This window comes from Cervus elaphus, chromosome 13 (assembly GCF_910594005.1).
Source record: "Cervus elaphus chromosome 13, mCerEla1.1, whole genome shotgun sequence".
Lineage (NCBI taxonomy): Eukaryota > Metazoa > Chordata > Mammalia > Artiodactyla > Cervidae > Cervus > Cervus elaphus.
The window spans coordinates 34,937,628-34,959,239 of record NC_057827.1 but is presented as its reverse complement, the minus strand read 5'-3'; the positions used below and the strand labels follow the sequence as shown (position 1 = coordinate 34,959,239).

Sequence of the window (21,612 nt, the reverse complement as noted above, 5' to 3'; positions counted from 1 at the left end):
GATAAATGCCGTTCAGTCCCAGCATCCTCCCTTGGGCTACTGTGTGATGCAGCAGCCCTGCATTCTTGTCATCCAGACAACTCAGCTACATGCCTCAGCTACAGTGAGGCAGAAGGCCAGCCAGATGCTTCAGTGCAATTCCAGTGGGCCTGCCAGGAGAAAGTACCTACATTTTTACACTTATTATTATAGTTACCAGATCCTTCATTTAAAAAAAAGGTTATTGGGGGGGGGGGAGGGGGGAAATAGCAGTGATGATCTGCCAAACCAAATAATTCATGTAATTCCTTTTTAGGCATGTAGCTTAAAAAGGATGATAGGCAATTACAGTGCTTCAGAGCAAAACGATGCCACCCTTTATCTGGCTTGTACCACTTTTGGTAAATATTGTTTTCTTATAGATAATGCATTGTTAGCTGGCTTGATGAGCCCTATGTGTAGGACCACAAACTTTATCTCAGATCTTCCTAGTGAAGCAAACAGAATATGTGTAAATAGTTTCATGCTTTCTTTCTCACCTTCTCAAATATGAACTGACAGGAAATCTCCCTCCATTCCCTCCTACAACCTGGGCCTTTTTTGTCAGTTTATAAATCTCTAACACTGTAAAGCTGTGAGGCAAGAGTTCCAGCACAGTTTCTTGCTCTGGTCTCTTGCCTATGCCACTAAGGTAGAGCAGGAACAGGGTACATCACTCTGGCGTATGTCCTTTTTCTCTCCTTATCTGTCATGGAAGAGGCAAGGGGGTGTCTAACTGAGATGAGGTAATAACAGTATTTATTCTCCTTATTTTAGATGGTTCAGTCAAGTTTCTAGCCTTAAGGGATCCTCAGAAATATCTATCACCTCAAAATATTGCCACTTGTACTCACCTTATGCCAGACACTTTACAAGGTCCTAGGATACAAAAACAAATTTAAAAAAAAAAAAAAACCTTTAACAGAATATCCAAATAATATCTTTTGGCTATAAAACATTGGAATATTTTTGTAAGATGCAAATATTGGCAATTTCAAGTGTTTAGCATAGTTCTAGGAAAGCAGTATTGTGTATAGGATAGAAGCAGATTGCAATGTGAAAAAACACTGGTTTGAAATTTGCCCAGGAAATGCATCAGTCCTGAAGCGCTGCAATTCAGTTTTTTCCTGGCTCTACTGAGATATGGGTGGACATATATAACATTGTGTAAGTTTAAGATGTACAACATGATGATTTGTTACACATATATATAGGGCAAAATGATTACCACAGTGACTGTTTGTTAACAGCTCCATCACCTTACATAATTAACTTTTGCTGTGTGTGTATATTGAAACATTTAAGAGTTACTGTTTAGCAACTTTCAGGTATGTAGTACAGTACTGTAGCTTTTAGTCACCATGCTGTATGTTACATTCCTAGAACTTACTCATCTTACAAATATAAATTTGTACCCTTTAACCAACATCTCCCCATTTCCCCTACCTACCCCCAGCATTGGGCAGCAACCATTCTACTGTTTCTGAGAGTTCAACTATTTAAGATTCCACACAGTATTTGCCCTTTAACTGTCTGACTTATTTCACTTAGCATAATGCCTTCAAGGGCAACCCATATTGTTACAAATTGCAGGATTTCCTTATTTTTTATGGCTGAATAATATTTCATTTTACACACACACACACACCACTTTGCAGGTGTGCTCAGTTGTGTCCAACTCTATGGAATTTTCCAGGCAAAATTACTGGAATGGGTTGCCATTTCCTCCTCCAGGGGATCTTCCTCACCTAGGGATCAATGTCTCTTGCATCTCCTGCATTGGTAGGCAGATTCCTTACCACTGAGCCATCTGTATGTGTGTACTTAGTCACTCAGTCATGTCCAACTGTTGGCAACCTCGTGGACTCTGGCCTGCCAGGCTCCTTTGTCCATGCAGATTCTCCAGGCAAGAATACTAGAGTGGGTTGCCATGCCCTCCTCAGGGGATCTTCCCAACCCAGGGATTGAACCCAGGTCTCCCACATTGCAGGCAGATTCTTTACCATCTAAGTCAACAGGGAGGCCCATGAATACTGGAGTAGGTAGCCTCCAGGGTATCTTCCTGCATTGCAGGCACATTCTTTACCAGCTGAGCTACCCAGGAAGCCCAGAGCCACCTGGGAAGCCCTATATACAACTTTACCACTTTTCTTTATCCATTCATCTGTTGATGGACACTTAGCTACTCTGGATAACGCTGCAGTGAACATTAGAGTACAAGTATCTCTTTAAGATAGTGATTAATTTCCTTCAGATATATACCCAGAAGCGGAATTGATAGATCATATGGTGTTTCTGTTTGTAATTTTTTGAGGAATACTCCACTGTTTTTCATAGTGACTATACAAATATACTTTCCCACCAATAATGTACCAAGTTTCACTTTTCTCTCTACATCCTGCCGATATTATTTCCTGGTTTTTAGGGTTTCTTTTTTGTTTGTTTTTGATAATAACCATCCTAACAGGTATCGGGTAGTATGTCATTTTGGTTTTGATTTGTATATCCCTGATGTTTAGTGATGTTGAACATCTTTTCCTATATCTGCTGGCCATTTGTATCTGTTCTTTGGTAAAATGTCTATTCAGGTGCTTTGCCTATTTTTAATTGAATTATTTGTATTTTTACCATTGCCCTGTAGGAGTTCCTACAACAATTTGGGAAACATGGAAGTTCACAATGCATTTTTAATATACAAGCATTGTCTTTAATCCCACCAGCCAAAGATAATCAATCATTGGTTTTAATTTTGGTTTTGGTGTACATATATGTGGTTATTTTATGAAAACAAATTGTAATACTTATACATACTTTTTATGTCATACTTTTTTCATCATACTTTTTAATTTCTGTTTTTCCAAATCAACAGAAACTTGCAAATGAATTTCTACTGGCTTTCCAAGTATTTAATTATGTAGCAATGATTTGCTTCGTGCGTGTGTGCTAAGTTATTTCAGTCATGTCCAACTCTTTGTGACCCTATGGACTGTAGCCTTGCCCCTCTGTCCACAAGAATTCTCCAGGCAAGAATACTGGAGTAGGTTGCCATGCCCTCCTCCAGGGGATCTTCCCAACCCAGGGATCAAACCCACATCTCTTATGTCTCCTGCATTGGCAGGCCAGTTCTTTACCACTAACGCCACCTGGGAAGCCTAAGGTGATTTGCTTCAGGTGACCTATTACTTAAATAGGTTTATTCTACTATTTTACTATTATAGATAACACTGTAAAGAATATCTTTCCCTATAATTGATTATTGTTTTCTATTAAACTTAGAGAAGTATAATTTTGGAGTCAAAGAATGTGTATTAAGGATTTTTATCCAAATTGCCAAATTGTCCTACATAGAGATTACATATGAGTATGTCCTTGTACCTTCAGCCTAGACAGTGTTGAATAGCATCATTCTTTTGAGTCTTAGCCAGACTGAGAGGTGAAAATATTTCATTTCTTTATATTAGTAGTGATACTGCACATTTTAAAATGTTCATTGACCATTTTAATAGGACTTCCTTGGTGGCTCAGTCATTTGTGAATTGCCTTTTCATGTACTTTGCCCATTTTCCTATTGGAGGTATTGACTTTTTTAGTTGTAAAAGCTCTTGGTAGATGATAAAATCATTAGGCACCTGCATAGAGGAACAACCATATGAAGAGGTAGCAAGAAGACAGTCATCTGGAAGCCAAAAAAAAAAAAAAAGAAAGCCTCAGAGGGATCCAACTCTGCTGGCACCTTAATCTTGGCTTTTTTGGCTTCCAGAACTTTTCTGAGATATGGGTGGAATATACTAAAGAACAGCCAACCATCTTGTACTATGAAACGGATTCCAGTGCTGTAGATGATACTCCTATTTGTCAGGATCAGTGTTGATTCCCTGTAGTAAATGCTCTGCTTATAAGGTCTTCATTCATTGCTTGTGAACTTACTGTGCCATCAAACAGATGGCCTCACTAGAAGCCCAGATAGTAACTATCCACAGACAAGAACCACTGTGAAAACTCAGAATGAAGAAAGTGGGTAAGCCTGAAGCATCCCCTCTGGACCTCAGAGACCAAGAAGTAGCACATTAGAAGGGTAAGAGGAGCAGCTACACACTGGCCACAAGACCACTCCCAGTAAGACTGAAGCATCCCCCTCTGGACTTCAGAGACCTAGAAGTGCTTCCACAGGCCAGCACAGCACTATATGCAGCACCACCCCCCCCCAAGCCTATGGTTCCTCCAGTACTAAGAAGGAGCCCAAATGAACATCTAGCTCCCCCAGCATTGTGGGACACTTCCACTTTGGTCTCACCGAACAAAGATTACTGGGGGAATCTGCAGGGCTTGACCACTGGGGAGCAAATAGAAAGGGGGAGTGTGGTGCTTCAGCACTCAGATCTTGTGCGATTGTGCTCCTGGCTACTATGGTGCCCAAGCAGAGATCCCAGGCAGCAGCTCTGCCCATATATGAAGTTGAGCTGTAGCCCCATCTGGTCAGGGAATTCAGTTGGCAGTTCTGCTGCTTAGGGTCCCCAGGCTGTACCAGCTATAGAGCTTATTTTACCATGCAACCTGGGCAGGAAAGCAGGTCATCATCCATGCCTTCTTGCTCAGCATTGCCTTCATTTCTGACCATCCAGGAAGGTCAGCTGTGGAACCTAGGGAGCTACAAAGTCCAAACTACAGCCCTGTTCAGGCAAGGAGTCAAGCCAGCAACCATGTCCAACTGTTGAGCTCAGCCTCTGACCCCACATAACCAGAAAGACTGAACAGTAACCTTGGGAAACCTCAGAACCCAGCTATGGTCCAACTCAACTACAGAGCATAGCCTGCAGCCCCACCCTATAATGGAGCCCAGACAAAATTCTTCTCAACCAGAGAGACAGTTTCTAGACCCACCCATCTGTGAGATACAACGGGAGATCGCTCCAACCAGAGAGGCCAGCCAGCAATCTTGCTCAATATCAGAGCACAGCCAGCAACCTGATCAAGAAGCCCAGCCTATGGCACAGCCTTTCAGAATATTGAAGAAAAAACTGCCAACCAAGAATGCTGTATTCAGCAATGCTGTCCTTCAGGAATGAAGGAGAAATAGACTTTCTCAAACAAAAAAAGCAGAGGAAATCCATCACCACTAGACCTCCCTTACAAGAAATACTATAGGGCATTCTTCAGGTTTAAAGAAAAAGGTGATAATTAATAAGATAAAAACATATGGATGTGTAATACTCACTGGTAATGCTAACCATATAGTCAAAAATCAAATCTCTGGTATTATAATGGTGATACATAAAATTCACTTACAAGCTAGTTTGAAAGTTAAAAATCAAATGTAGATACAACCATAACCATAGAAATTTGTTATTGAATGAACACTATAAAATATGTGAACTGTAACATGAATAACCTGAAATATGAAGAAGGAGAAGTAAAAGTACAGTTGACTTTTAAACAACACAGGTCTGAAATGTGCATGTCCACTTACATGCAAGTTTTTTTTTTTTAATAAATACTACCATAGTACTACACAATCTGTAATTGGTTGAGTCTACAGGTGCAGAACCAAGGATATGGAGTGCCAATGATGGGACTTGAGCATCTGTGAATTTTGGTATCCACAGCAGGTCCTGGGACCAGTCCCCCACAGATACTGAGGGACAACCGCATAAATTTTCTGTATGCTGTCAAACTTATCAACTTAAAACAGAAAGTAATATGCACCACAACTTCCTTATCCATCCATCTGCCAATGGACATCTAGGTTGCTTCCATGTCCTAACTATTGTAAACAGTGTTGCAGTGAACATTGGGGTACATGTGTCTCTTTCAAGGCATCAGAAGAGACACAGATGTAGAGAACAGACTTTTGGGCTACATGGGAGAAGGTAAGGGTGGGATGATATGAGACAATAGCACTGAAACATGTCTATTACTATATGTAAAATAGATGACCAGTGCAAGTTTGATGCATGAAGCAGGGCACTCAAAGTCAGTGCTCTGGGACAACCCAGAGGGATGGGGTGGGGAAGGATGTGGGAGGGGGGTTCAGGATGGGGGTACACATGTGTACCTGTGGCTGATTCATGTCAATGTATGGCAAAAACCACCACAATACTGTAAAGTAATTATTCTCCAATTAAAATTAACTAATTAAAAAAACAGAATCCAATAAATATATTTCCCAAAGAAAAACCTATAGTAGATACACTTAGAATAAAGAAGTCAAATCATGCTGTCCCAAAAAGTCATCAGGTCACAAAAGAAGACAGCAAGAGAGGGAACACAGGTCAAGGGAGCTAAAAAACAGAAAATAATTAGTGAAATATCAATAGTAAGTCCCTAGAGACCAGTAATTACTTTAAGGGTGAATGGATTAAATTCTCCAGTCAAAAGACACAGAGTGGCTGAAGGATAAAAACAATATCCAACAACATACTGACTGTAAGAGACTCATTTTAGCTTTAAAGACACAAAGACTAAGAGCAAAGGGGTGTGAGTATTTCAAAGAAATGGTAACCAGAAGGAAGGAAGGGTAGCTATATTTATATCAACAAAAATAGATTTTAGGCTAAAAATGGTTAAAAGAGACAAAGAAGATCATTATATAATGATAGAGGGGTCAATCCTCCAAAGATATGACAGTAATTATTTATGCATCCAGCCCCTAAATATGTAAAACTGATACTAACAGAACTAAATGGAGAACAACAATACAGTAATACATGGGGATGTTAATACCCGACTCTCAACAATAAATTCCTGGAGAAGGAAATGACAACCCACTCCAGTATTCTTGCCTGGGAAATCCCATGAACAAGGAGCCAGGCAGGCTACAGTCCATGAGGCTGCAAAAGAGTCAGACATGACTTAGCAACTAAACAGCAACAAGAAACACCCAACAATAATAGATAGATCTTCCAGACAGGAAATCAATGAGGAAACAGCAGGTTTAAACAGCACTTAGGCCAAAGGACCTAACAGACATATATAGAGCACTCCATCCAGCAGCAGTGAAATAGATACTGCTCTCAAACACACATGGCGCATTTTCAAGGACGAATCCTGTGTTATGCCACAAAAGAAATCTCAACAATCCAAAAACATAGAAATTATATCAAGTATCTTCTCTGATACTTGATATAGTGGTGTGAAACTAGAAAACAGTAACATTTTGTAGTCAATACACAGATCATCACATTGTATACCTTAAACGATGTGTATATTAACTATATCTCATTAAGCCTGAAGAATAAAGCATTAACCTTATCTTACAGGTTTCAGATGCTCTTTCGGTTTGTCAATATTCCCTTCAAAAATATTTAAACTTTCTGAGTTTATGTAGTGTATCAACCTACACCTTACAAAATTATCAATACCTATGTACCAACTTGACATCATTTTTCAGTAACATAACATTTTTCCATATTGTCTTAGATCTTTTTTCATATTGGTAAGAAACCAAATGTTGCAGGTACAGCTAACTCTCCATCTACATGCCTTTTCCTTACACAGTGATTTATCCCTTGAGAGTTAGAGTGTGTGTATATAGTTCCCATGCATCTTTTTATATTATTTTTATATATGTATGTGCAATATATATGTGTATAGTATATATATATATTTCTATATATTCATATAATAAATATCCATAAACATTTCTGTTTTGTATGTATTTAAGATTTACATAAATACTATCATACAATTCTTTCAATTTCTATTTTCACATGTTGAGATTTATTTATGTTGATTCATATAATTCTGATTAATTCATTTTAACTGCTCTACACATTTTTTTAAATGAATAAATTCCCAGTTTGTACACCTATTTGAGGGCAGTAGTTTCTATTTTTTCACTATTTCAAGCAATGATACAGTGAATATACTTATAGAAACTTCTTTTGTACCTATACACAAGTTTCTCAAGTGCATATGCCTACAGTAAGAATTTTGAATCCTATGATAAATCCATGTTCAATTTTACCAAGTAACATCAAATTGTTCTTCAAAGAGTACACTTCCCATTGGTAAAGGATAGGAGTCCCATTTTCTCATATCTTTATCAGTGTTTTATGTTAACATACTTAGTGATTTTTATCAGTCTAATATTTGTGAAATGGTATTTTGTGTTGTTAATTTTTTATTGTATTTATAACTAGTAAGTTTGCATGCATCTATTTTTAAAATACTGCCATTATTACTACTAGTAACAATAAAACTAATAATAAAATATATCAAGTTCTTTGCATGTATTAGCTTATCAGTCACTTATCACAAGAACCTTCTACTAACACTGTTATATCAAAAAGAAAACAGACTAAGAAGGTAATTTGCCCAAGGTCATCCAGTAACTTGTGGGACTAGGGTTCAATGTGTCAATATGTCATTTTCCTTTATTATAAGATAATAGGGCTGGTGGTCATCATTTCATATTTCCCAATTTTAAAACTGGGAGATGCTCAGTAACCAGATGAATATATTTCCTAACTTAAAAAGAGAAAGGGAACATTATTTTATACCTTGTAAATAGTAAACTTAAAAGAGTCTACCAACATGAATTATTATTATTCATCAGATTCTCCTTCCTTTTACAAAAGAAGTGTATTAGTAAATGAACAGTGATAGGGATTTTAGTGCAGTTACAAGCAGAAGCATCAGTTCCTTTGCACATATCCCTGAAATATGTGTTGATTTTTCAGAACTGCTATATTCAGAATCCTTTGCTTTTCATATATGTGAATGCAGTAGCACTGAATTGGTATAAAATCTCTAAGCTAAGGCTGATTTATCTACAAGGTACTTTATAGTCTTCAAATATTTTCAATTATTTCTGCTTTGTGGACTGAGAGCTACTATTGTTGATCTGAGTTAATAAACAGTTCTAGAAAACTGTTTAATAGACTGAAAAGATGAGAGTAACTTCTGAAGTGATACTGTCAACTCTCAGAGGGCAACAGAGGGCAATTGGATTCTTGCTGCTTGTTGTACTCTTAATGGTGATAAGTTTTAAAAAGTAGAGAATCTACAGTGGCATTGGAAGTTTAGGTTATAACAAGAGTGCCTGGGTAGCATCATCCTGAATCCTTGCATTCTAGTGAATTTAGCTCCTAGTACTTTAAGAAGTATTCCTTTTCAAGAGTATGGAGATCCTTATAAATCTTTTCAGTTATTGTCAGACTCTAGACTGGTGAGAATGATCAGATAATCACTTTCTTGAAGAAAATAGCATTAGAGTAGCCAACAGAAGTAAACAGAACCATTCATAGAAATAACTGATTATTCAGGGATAAATCTAAGGAGATAGTTGCTTAAGATATTGTACTCAAACCTGTGTTGTCTTTGCTTGTCAGAGAGGCCTAAGCCTGTGTTTATTAAGGTTTCTCTTTGAAGGTGAGGGCTTCCCTGGTGGCTCAGCCATTAAAGAATCTGCCTGCAATGCAAGAGAACTGGGTTCGATCCCTGGGTTGGGAAGATGCCTGGAGAGGGGAACAGCTAGTCACTCCAGTGTTCTGGCCTGGAGAATTCCATGGACAGAGGAGCCTGGGAGGCTACCATCCATGGGGTCCCAAAGTCGGACATGACTGAGCAACTTTCACTTTCACTTTTTGAAGGGAAAGATGTTACCAGGCTACGCACATGGTAACACGTATTTGTCCCCACATCTAGCTACGTGGTGAACATCGGTCTGATCGACAAGCTTTGTGGCTGCTTCCTCTCGGTGCAAGGCCCAGTGGATGAGAATCCCAAGATGGCTACGTTTCTGCAGCATGCCGCAGGACTCTTACAGGGAATGTGCACTCTTTGCTTTGCTGTCACCGGAAGGTAAGGCCTCTACTCGATGTCAGTCTGGACTCAACTTTTGAAACATCTCTTGGAATTTGCTCATTCTGGAGTCATTTCATAGGGATGTACATGGTCATCTTGGCCTCTTTTCCTGTTTGTGCTACATCTGTCCTTACTGGCTTCTCATACTGAGACTTGTCTAATGTTTCTCATTTTTCCCTGGCTACAAGCTCCTACCGGAGCCTATTTTTCTTGTTGGCGTCATTAACTTATCTATAATTTCTATAAGAGACCATCCAGTCCCACTTCCACTGAGATCCAGGGAATCAAGTGATTTTCCTTCAGTCAGGAGGTCAGTAACAAAGCCTAGACCAATCAAGTCAGATCCTCAGCATAACATGCACAGCCTCACAGTGCCCTGACCATCACATGCTTTCAGTTACAGCCTGCTGGGTTCTTTATTTTCCCCTTTGTTCCTTCTTCCAGGGTATCTCTATGAATAAGAGAGGAGCCATCCAAAAACAATAACTCCGTGAAGTCACTCGTGCCCCGTGGGCATGATTATAGCCGGTGTATCAGGAACTATTAGTAGCCTGGTTGGCTCTCTAAACTCCCCACCCCATCCTGTGGACGGCCCTCAGAAGCAGTAATTTTCTGAGAGACAGTAACCGCCTCGTGTTCTTTCCTCTCCCTCCCTACCAAGTTCAGAATCGTTTGCAACAGTGACTCAGTGTTCCTGACAGGAACATGACATATCCCTCAGACATATTGAGGATATTCAGTAAAATAATTTTCTTACAATTAAAGTCTAAACAGCACTGCATGCCAATTATATATATATACATATATATGTATATATATATATATGCTGTGCAGTGCTTAGTTGCTCAGTCATGTCTGACTCTTTGCGACCCCATGGACTGCAGCCCGCCATGCTCCTCTTTGTCCATAGGGGTTCTCCAGGCAAGAATACTGGAGTAGGTTGCCATGCCTTCCTCCAGGGGACTCTTCCCAACCTAGGGATCGAACCCAGGTCTCCCACGTTGCAGGGAGATTCTTTACCCTCTGAGCCACCAGGGAAGCCCAAGAACACTGGAGTGAATAGCCTATCCTTTCTCCAGGGGATCTTCCCTACCCAAGAATCAAACCGGGGTCTCCCGTTGAGCTACCAGAGAAGCCCATATATCTGTGTGTATGCATATATATATGTATATGTAGGGATTTATCAAGAAAGAAACTATTTGAAGCTACTTAAGTCTAATTACTTAAAGAAATCTTGTCCAACCATATTCAGTGTACCACAGTGCTAATGTCTCTTTTCAAAATATTGTAAAAGAAAATTTGTTTTCAGAAATTAACTTTCTCAACATTTGTTGGTCTGTTCTACATAGGACCTTGATAGCCATCTAGTCTTTATTCTTACCCAGTCCCTCCAGCCCCAGTCACATTTCTAGGAAGATTAAGACTGTCTGAGTATCAAGGAAGTCAAGCATGGCCTTTAGTCACTATTACACTTGGTCTGTTCCCTCTAGAAATGTAGCCAGAGGCTACCTTCCAGGGATTTGATGAGAACTCAGAAACGGGCTGTTTGTAGGTCTGTGACCTAGGTAAGTTCTGGTAGCAACAGTAACAGGGATCCATCCAGGGCATTGGCCCCTGCCAGTTTAGAAGCCGCCATGCTGCCCAACTCGCTCTGTGCAGTAGCCTGGCCACTCCCTGGGAGGGATCATCTCACCCAGAAGACCATTCCAACACTGGCTCTTTCATGTACATGCCATTATAAACCTGCCAGCATCTCAAGTCTTTGTCCTCTGTACTCTTCCCTTGAATCCAAATGAATATCACACACATAAACATTTCCATATATGGTTGTTGTATAGTTTGTGGGCATCAGCATTCCCTTAACACATGGATTCAGTCACTTGAAATCTGTGGGACTTGAAAGAAGCTTAAAGGTCATTCATAGCCACTCATAGGGAAAGCAGCTGAGCCAAAATAATTTGAGTTAGGACTCAAGGTTCCTCCTCTGGTGTTCCCTCTTATACACATGCCTTCATACTATTCAGAATATGGGAGCATACATTTTGTTTCTTTGAAGACTTTCTCAATTACATATATGGAGGACAGTGTCCTCTTCTTTTTAACACACACAAACATGTCCTTGTCTAGTAGACATTGACTGAACATCTGCCCTGGGCCAGACTCCAAGCTAAGTACTGAAGCTCCTCAGGGAGCCCAGAGTCTGTCAGAGGGTCAGACTTGTGAATTAATAGCTACAATGTAATAGCTGCAGCAGAAGAGAGGGTGCACAGAAAAGGAAATAAAGCACTTCCAGAGGAGGTCAAGAAGGGCTTCAGTGACCTAAATCGTAAAGGATCCAGAAGACAAGTGGAGTAAAGAACTCATTTGGGAGAAAGGGCATAAGGGTACTGCATGATATAGCAGGTGTTATTGGCACCTGAGGCCTATTAGGTGGTCACCTGCCAGTGACTTTCTGTATTTCACTACCTGGGGATATTCTCTGGACAAGTAGCTGTTTGCTAGAAGTTACAGGAGAATTAATACCCAGGAGTCACTCTCCAACAATAAATTGGTGGATAACATCCCATCTGCACTAACCCTCAATGGGACAATCCTGAAGTATGTTGCTTACAATCTCTCCAAGGGGCCCCTTGGAGAGTGGTAACCTGTTCATTAACACACACTTGATTGACTTTTCTCCCTGCCATCTTTCCTTCTCTACTTCCTTCCAGGTAAACATCGTACAACCGTATCTTTGTTTCAGGGTCTGTTTGGGGGACAGCCCAAACTGAGAGTTATTGTCTCATGTTCAGTTTGATGTGGTTTATAATAGGGTGACTGTGAAGGGTGGCAGGAGCTTTGACATTCAGTGAGCTTCATAGATGTTCACATTTCCGTTATAGGATGATCACTCCTAAAAAGTATAGAAATGGCTGGAATGGCTTGAGTCTAGTAGGCTTGAGCCCACTAGAAGGAGTAGGCTTTTTAAAAAAATTTATTTATTTTAATTGAATGCTAATTAATTTACAATATTGTAGTGGTTTTTGCCATACACTGACATGAATCAGCCGTGGGTATACATGTGTTCCCCATTCTGAACCACCCTCCCACTTCACTCCCCATCCCATCCTTCAAGGTCATCCCAGTGCACCAGCCCTGAGCACCCTGTCTCATGCATCGAACCTGGACTGGCGATCTGTTTCACATATGATCATATGTTTCACATATGATATATACATGTTTCAATGCTATTCTCTCAAATCATCCCACCCTCACCTTCAGTTCAGTTCAGTTCAGTCACTCAGTCATGTCTGACTCTTTGTGCCCCCATGAATCGCAGCACGCCAGACCTCCCTGTCCATCACCAACTCCCGGAGTTTACTCAAACTCATGCCCATCGAGTCAGTGATGCCATCCAGCCATCTCATCCTCTGTTGTCCCTTTCTCCTCCTGCCCCCAATCCCTCCCAGCATCAGGGTCTTTTCCAACGAGTCAACTCTTCGCATGAGGTGGCCAAAGTACTGGAGTTTCAGCTTCAGCATCAATCCTTCCAATGAACACTCAGGACTGATCTCCTTTAGGATGGACTGGTTGGATCTCCTTGCAGTCCAAGAGACTCTCAAGAGTCTTCTCCAACACCATAGTTCCTTAGGAGTAGGCTTTTTAAATGTTGAGGACCTGTGGAGACAGTGAAAACAGAGAGGAACAGATACAGTGAGGACACAGAATAAATGTAAGTGAGATGACATAGAGCTGATAATATGGGAGGATAAAAGGAAATGAAGAATCCAGAATGACTTGCAGGTTTCTGATGAAATTTTTGAGCAGTAGATGAGATGTTCTCCAAATGATAGGATATACACCACCATGTTCCATGATTCTAGACATGCCTAGGATTATCCAAGCAGACCAAAGTGTGAGTGTGTGTGTATGTGTGCATGTAGGTGTGTGTGTATGAAGTTTATATATAAAACGATAGTCCATATGTGTGTGTCTGTGTGTGTATGGGCTTCCCAGGTGACACTAGAGGTGAAGAACCTGCCTGCCAGTGCAAGAGACACAGGAGATGAGGGTTCAATCCCTGGGTCAGGAAGATCCCCTAAAGGGGAGGGCATGGCAACCCATTCCAGTATTCTTGCCTGAAAAATCCCATGGACAGAGGAGCTTGGCAGACTATAGTCCATGGGGTCGCAAAGAGTCCAACACAACTGAAGCAACTTAGCATGTGTATTGTGTGTATGCTCATAAAATGAAGTATAATTATTTATATGTACACATTCAACTGGATTTTAAATAAGTCAGTGATTAACCCTTAGTAGTTTGTTGTTGTTGTTCAGTCACTAAGTCATGTCTGACTCTGCAACCCCATGAACTGCAGCACGCTAGGCTTCCCTGTCCTTCACTATCTCCCTGAGTTTGCTCAAATTCATGTCCATTGAGTCAGTGACACCATCCAACCATCTCATCCTCTGTCACTCCCTTCTTTTTTGGCCTTAAATCTTTCCCAGCATCAGGGACTTTTCCAATGAATCAGCTCTTCGCATCAGATGGCCAAAGTATTGAAGCTTCAGCTTCAGCACCAGTTCTTCCACTGAAATTCCAGGTTTATTTCCTGTAGGATTGACTAGTTTGATCTCCTTGCTGTCCAAGGGTCTCTCAAGAGTCTTCTCCAGCACCACAGTTTGAAAGCATCAATTCTTTGGCACTCAACCTTCTTTAGGGTCCAACTCCACATCCATACATGACTACTGGAAAAACTATAGCTTTGACTATATGGACCTTTGTCAGCAAAGTGATGTTTCTAGTAGTTTTTAAGAATTCTTTTTTTTTTTTTTTTTTTAAGAATTCTTAATCTATTTTTTCCCAGTATAATTTCCTTCCCCAATCTCAGTTACTCAGCAGATTTCTATTAGTAGGCCTTCTTATGAAAGTAGGTCCAAGTAGTTCCCTGGCTCAATTTGCCTAAGAAATTCTTAGCAGTATCAGTATAATCTGCTTCTGAGACAGCGAGAATGGTCCCTCACTGCTTTTCTTCCTCTTGTCTTTCCATCTTCCAGCATTTCCTGAGCACTGCCAAGCTACAGGAAAACAGGGAGTTTTCCTATCTCTTCTGATTTGTTTACCTCTAATAGTTACAGACCGTTTTGTACTACTTCCAAATCTTCATAGAAATTGTATTTCTGAATTGTCAACTACAGTGGCCTGTTGAAAGCACTTCAACAGGGTTTCGGCACAAGGTCATAGCTGTGCCTGGGGAGAAAGGTAGCTTGGTGGTTGTTCTGTTGGAGTAATTCACATAATTCTTGTTTGGGCTGCGTGGAGAAGCCAGCCAGAGCCAGTGTCGAGCAAGGCTTTTCCTCAAAGCCCTTTTGTGACCAACAGGAATAAGAGACAAAGGGGAGCCAGAGAAGCCTTCAGAAATTGCCTCTTGTGAACTGGCAGACCTGAGATAATTAGGGACACTGATGGATCGCACAGGGCTTTGAGTAAACACTCTGCAGCCTGCCAGTGGCCGGCCTTTGTGGTGGTGATTATAGCAGGTCTGCCTTTGCTCTCCCCTCCCATTGTGCCCTTAATCTTCTAATTTTTTCCTAGGCTTTGTGAAAGACAATTTAGGTGTCAGAATGTACTCTGTTAATCTCTGCTTCGGTGTGGGTAGGGGAAGCACTAACTGATTATTTTTGTATCAGGCTTGGTTTTAGACAATAACTTGCATTTCTTTAGTAAAAATTGAAATTGCAATCTTCAGGTGAAAAGGATTGATTTTATATTAGGAATACGTCAGAATTTTAATATGGGAATTTTTCACCAGCTATAATTCTTGATCACTGCAACAAACTTCAACAATCTGTAATACAATTTTTCGAAATGCCTGTTTAGCCTTTACTGTTGTCAGTTTTCCATTCTTGGGCCTACAAGAAGTAAAGAAAAGAGGATAGTTTTCAAATCTTGGGGCAATGACTCAATTGCCATAATTGGCTGAGGCTCCCTGCGGCGCCCTTAAGGTGCTGGCTCCTTAGCTGAACTAATGGGATCAGAACCATAATGAGTAATTACACATTGCAACCAACACAGATCTTTCACTTAGTCAGCAATCATTTCTAAATTCATAACTATGCAAAGTAGTATAGCAGGTGGGCCAAGAAGTAGTGGGATTCAAAGTGAAAGAGTTTACAGTCTTTATGACTGCACAGATGAAAGAGAGAAACTTGTAAAAACTAGCTAATTCTGATTGGTTGGAAAATACTGTTCTGAATTCTACAATATTTTTGCACAAAAAGAAGTCTGTTAATATGTGTATTTGTTGTTTTCCACTCTTACATCTGTAAACAACACTGATGAAATAGATTCTAGCCAAGGTCCCTAGAAACCTGGGTCTTAAAAAGATAAGAATGATTCGTAATTTAGCCCATTAATTATGTGGATATAAATGAGTGCTTCTCAAGTGTTTAAGGGTGCTTGAAAACCATTTGTTCAAGCAAAGGTAAACTTTAACTCTGCCTGCCTGAATTATTCATTCATTCATTAGACAAATATTTATATAGTGCTTGCTCTGTGCCAGGCCCTGTGCTAGACTTGGGAGAAAACAAAAATGACTCAGACATTGATCATATCCTCAAGGAGCTGGTAAGCTAGTAAAGAAGAGATGTATACAAATATCCGTGGTATAAGGTAGAGAGCAATACAGAAGATAGACGATAACGTAGAGAAAGCACTCAGCATGCTGCTTGGCACATAGTAATTGCTTGATAAATATTGGATTATCATGTCATCATTGACAGAGTTCAGAGGAGGGAGAGACCACTCTTAGTTGCAGGAATCAGCTGTTTTCCAGAGCAACAAAAATTTAATCTGGGCCTTGAAAGATAAAAGGGTTGGAACATTTAGAGTTGAGAAAAACATAGACAAAGAAAATAGCATAAGCAAAAACATCAAAGCAAAAAAAATATGAAGAATGAACAGAGTACATGCTTTAGCTGGATTTTTAGATGTCCGCAGTGGTGATTTTAGTACCTCCCAGGCTGTTACGATGTTCAAGTGAGATAATAAATATAAAAATACTGTGTGATATATAAAATGACCTGCTGAATGTGGTGGTGACAGTGGTGTCATTAAAATCCTTTAATCAGGGGATTTCCCTGGTGGTCCAGTGGTTAAGACTCCACATTCCCAATGCAGGGGGCCAAAGTTTGATCCCTGGTCAGGAAACTATTAATAGATCCCATATGCCACAACTAAGAGTTCACAACTAGGACTTCCCTGGTAGCTCAGTCGGTAAAGAATCTGCCCACAATGTGGGAGACCTGGGTTCGATCCCTGGGTTGGAAAGATCCCCTGGAGAAGGATCTCCCCTGGAGAATGGCAACCCCACTCTGGTATTCTTGCTTTGGAGAATCCCACAGACAGAGGAGCCTGGCGGGCTACAGTGCATGAGGTCGCAAAGAATCAGACACAACTGAGCGACTAACACAACAGAACACAAGAGTTCACGTGCTACAGCTAAAAATCCCACGTGCCGCCAAGTAAATAAATAAATAGTTTTTAAAAGCCTTTAATTAGGGCAGTGACATACTAAGGACCACATTTGGAAGTTATCATGTGAAAATGTATGGGAGAGGTTACAGAAAGACCATTAACACTCATCTGGGCAAGAGACAAAAGGAATGGAAAAGAAGAATCTTTTTCAATCCCCTCATAGTTTCTCTTTTTAGGTATGGTGTCACCGGTGTCCCAGGCATCAGACTCCAGATGTCACCTCTGTCTCATCTGTCTTCCTTGTAACCCAGATCTAACCTGCTGTCACATTCCACTGACTGGAAGGAACCTTACCGTCAACTGAACCCATTCTTTGGTTCAAATTTGTATCTCTTCAATAACCTTCCTCAGTTTATATTCTAGTATCTTCATTCACAGGGAACTGGGGGAGCCTATGCACTCCTTGATCAGTTTTAATGCTGTAAAAGCTTCTCCTTATATCAAGCTGTAATCCACCCCCCCCCCCCCAATGCTGCCCACTAGTACTAGTCTTGCGTACTACTCGGCAGCATTCAGACCATTCTAACCCCACTCTTCTCCCGTCTCACCCTGCCACACACTCTCCTTTGTTTTTCTTCTTGTTCCAGTCACTGTGGCTATGTAACAGATTACCCCAAAACGTACTCACATGAGACAACAGTCTATTCATCTCACAGAGTCTGTGTGTCAGGAATTCCATCAGACACAGGGAGAATGGCTTTCTTTGTTTCACAGTGTCTGGGCCTCAGTAGGAAGACCTGAAGGCTGGAGGTTGGAATCATCTTTGTACTTGTTCACACATGTCTGTTCTCACCTGCATCCTTTCTTCTCTGCACTCTCACTCTCACTGTTTGTTGGGGACCTTTCCATTTGGTCTCTCTGCACAGGCTAACTTGGGCTTCCTCACAGCATGGTGACAGGTTCGAAGGAGGAGCACCCTGACAAAGGAGAGAGCCAAGTAGAAACCATGTCATGTTTTATGACCTAGGTCAGGGTTCATGCAGTATCCCACCACTGAATTCTCTTCAGCAAAGCAGCAACAGAGTCCCACCCAGCTTCAAAGGGAAGAGAAATAGACTTCATCTCTTTGTGGGGAATATAAAGTTTCTAGAAGAGCATATGATACCAGAAATACTGCTGTGGCCATGTTTGAAAAATAGAGTCTGCCACATTCTGGCCTACCCTAGAGATCAATGTTTTCCCAGTATCCTGTTTTCATCTGTATTCTTTCCTCTTTGCACTCTCATGCTTGCTATTATCACCCTTCTCTTGGTATCTTTAGCCACTGCCCTCAGAAAAAAAAGGCTTGTTCATATTGGGAGATGGGAAATGAAGTAAATGCAGTAGGATTAAGCAAGTGGAACTAAAGGAAATAACATTTGTTGAACACCATTTACGTGCCCCAGATGAAGGGCACTTCATGAGTTATCTCCCAGCAATCCTCACACTGTCCAGGGGGTCATTACAGCCTCTAGACTTATAAGGAAGAATGACTGTCCTCATCCTTCAGGTTTGGAAAGTGAGAAGAATACAGGAATGTCTGGACTGTCTCTATATTCACAATTAAGCAAATGTTTGTAGAGAGATTTCTAAGAGATCTGTCCCAGCTGGTAATAAAGCCGTAGTTGACTTGTAAGGGCAGAAGGATTATCGCTTCATTGCTGTGATTCACACTGTGTGTCTACTGTGTGCTAGGCACTATCCCAGAAAAAGTGGGCTGTCTGGGCCTGACCCACAGGGCTAGCATTTAGGGGCAGCCTTTTCTGGCTACAACTCCCAGAGGGGATAGGATGTGATGAAGGAAGTCTGTCAGTATGTATGCAGGCTCACCAGACTTAGCGTAGCAAACTGTCTGGGATACACTTGCAGCTGAACCCACACGGATTCTAGGACTCTGGTGGTCAGGATCTCAAGAGGAAAATCCTTTTATAGAGTTGTGTTGAAGAGCACGGGTTTGGGAGTCAGAGAAATATGAGTGCTGGTCCTGCTCTCCTAGCTTTGTGACGAGTGACAGATTCTTTAGCTTCTCAATGCCTGTTTCCTCACATTACGAACATGAATTTGCTAATTCTTCTTCAAAGAGTGGGACAAGGAATGGGGCAGACAGGGACTAAAATGTCTGTCAGCCTGAACTGCCCAAGGTAGCTTTTATATATATATTTAGTATACCCCACTCTGTTCCAAAAAGATTTGAGTTGGGTTACAGAGTATGTGTGTCTTTTTACTTTTTAAAAAATGAAATAATTATAATAAAAGATAATAGGGAAAAGTAAATTAATCCAGAAGCAAGTAAAATTAAGACATAAACTGTATTCATAAACAAGGCCCTGATAGACATTTCCTCTTGGAATTCCTACTTGCAATTTCTTCCAGGAACTGATATTTAATATGTCAGATTCTAAGCTCATTGGCTTTCATCCAAAGTTGGCCTTTTTTTCCTCCTGATTACCTTATGCTTCTCATGATTCTAGTCATATGAACAGATTTTACGACCCCAAACCTTTATTATTTTTAACTTCTGTCTTTCAGAATCCAGTCCTACCCTATCTAATTAAATAAAAATAAAAAATACTTGCTTCAGAAATGTGAGATGGCCCCTACTATTTATACCTATGACTTGATATCTGTCTACTTCTAATTCACTAGATCTTTGTCCTGAGTATGTCTTCAAATGAAAAGATTTCCTTAAGGAGAGAGACTAAATGTCCTAGTAGCTCCCCTTTGGGCACCTAGCACCTGGGCTAGAAACAAAATAAGAAACTGGGAAATAGCCATGACTGGCAGCGTTAGCAAATACCAGTGTGTACTAAGGATCTATGCCAGGGCTCCATTTCCTGTACCCACTCTTAACATATAAAGAAGAGTTGCCCATGTCTCACGCTCTTCTCCCCCTAAGGTGAGAAGGAGACATCCAAGGCCTTCATGCCTTCGGTATACCTCACTGAAACCAGTTCTCTTCTCTCTGTCTCTGTCTGTCTCTCTTCCATTGCTTTAGCAAATCTTTATTAATTGCTATTTACTTACCATTTATGTGCCAGACATTTGTCAAGGTATTAGGGATCCAGTGGTGAACAAAAACTCCATGGAGCTTGCAGTCTAACAGGAGAAAAAGATGACAAACCAGTAAATGAATAAGATAATTTCAGCTAGTGATAGTGATATGAGAAAATAAAGCAGAGTAATACAGCAGAGTGACTTGGGTAGACAGAGTGGTCAGGGGAGGCTTCTCTGGGAGGGTGATACTGAAGCTAAGCAAATAGAGTAGCTAAGCCTACTCTATAAAGACTGAAGGGAAGAGTATTGCAGTTGAGCAGAGCAGGAAGTTGATGACTCCCAAACATCTGAAGTGGGTGTGTACCAGAAGCAGAGAAGGCAGTGTGCTGGAATGTGATGAGCAAGAATGTGCTAGAAGATGAAGTCGGAAAGTAAGGGCCAAGAGATGAGAACAGAGGGTGAAAGTTTGGCTTCTATTCCAAGTGTGGTAGGAAACCACTGGAGGATTTTAAGCAGGAGAACAGCATGATCTGATTGTTTTAAAAGTAATGGACTTTATTCTGTGTAGAATGAATTGTAGGGGAGAGAGTGGAAGCAGGAAAGATTGGTTAGGAGGGTACCACATCGTGCAACCCAGATATGACATTGTCCCCTCCCAGTTACTCACCCAGAAGAAGTAATTGCTCTCTTTTGGCAACACAGCAGAGCCTCTGAGAGACTCCTTCAGCCTAACTGACAAATACTAAAGACAAGCCCAAAATGTCAGCTAAACTAGCCAAAATCAGCACAGGACCCTTTTGTGTTTACAGTCACTATGAGAACTGAAGATAGAGAGGTCAGAACTGTCCCACGTGAGAAGCACTCTTGCACAAACCTAGCATGTAGTTCCAAGATCTAGGACCACATGCTATTGTTTGTCGTCCAGAGCCTACCACCTTCTCACCTCATGGGCTCCGCCCTGCCCTTTCTGCATGTATCTTTGGTTGCCCCCAGACTGTCCTGAGCTCATCACCATTTTAGTTTGAACTTTCTCGGGCCTCCATTCAGACCTCTGCCAGGAACCAGAGTTTCTTCTTAGGGGCCTCACCCTTTACCTTCCATTCTCGTTGGTGTCCTCCTGGTCTTCCTCTTACTCCAGCGTGTTTTAGTTTATTGATCCCAAACCACAGGAATGGCTACCTATCTGTTTTCATCATCTAGCACTTCTCTTCCCAAAAGGGTTTCCTTCTCAAAAGTTCCTGTTTGAATGAAATTGAAATTCATAACCAGGTGAAACTCTTTCCAAGTATAAACCAGTCTCCC

The 21,612-nt window shown here is 40.9% G+C and overlaps 1 protein-coding gene and 1 long non-coding RNA gene across 3 annotated transcripts in view; one reads left to right on the top strand and one right to left on the bottom strand.

Moving 5' to 3' along the window:
- SCAPER (S-phase cyclin A associated protein in the ER) overlaps positions 1-21,612 on the top strand; it is a 400,216-nt gene that overhangs the window by 325,980 nt on the left and 52,624 nt on the right. For both annotated transcript variants that reach the window (XM_043921754.1, XM_043921755.1), the window contains exon 27: positions 9,664-9,819. In XM_043921754.1, coding sequence (XP_043777689.1) covers positions 9,664-9,819 — 156 coding nt within the window. The remainder of the gene's footprint in view (positions 1-9,663; positions 9,820-21,612) is intronic.
- On the bottom strand, positions 13,358-20,450 carry LOC122706528. The gene is made up of 3 exons (XR_006344404.1): positions 20,341-20,450; positions 18,131-18,254; positions 13,358-13,479 (listed from the first exon to the last, which is right to left on the bottom strand). It is a non-coding gene; the product is annotated as an uncharacterized LOC122706528 (long non-coding RNA).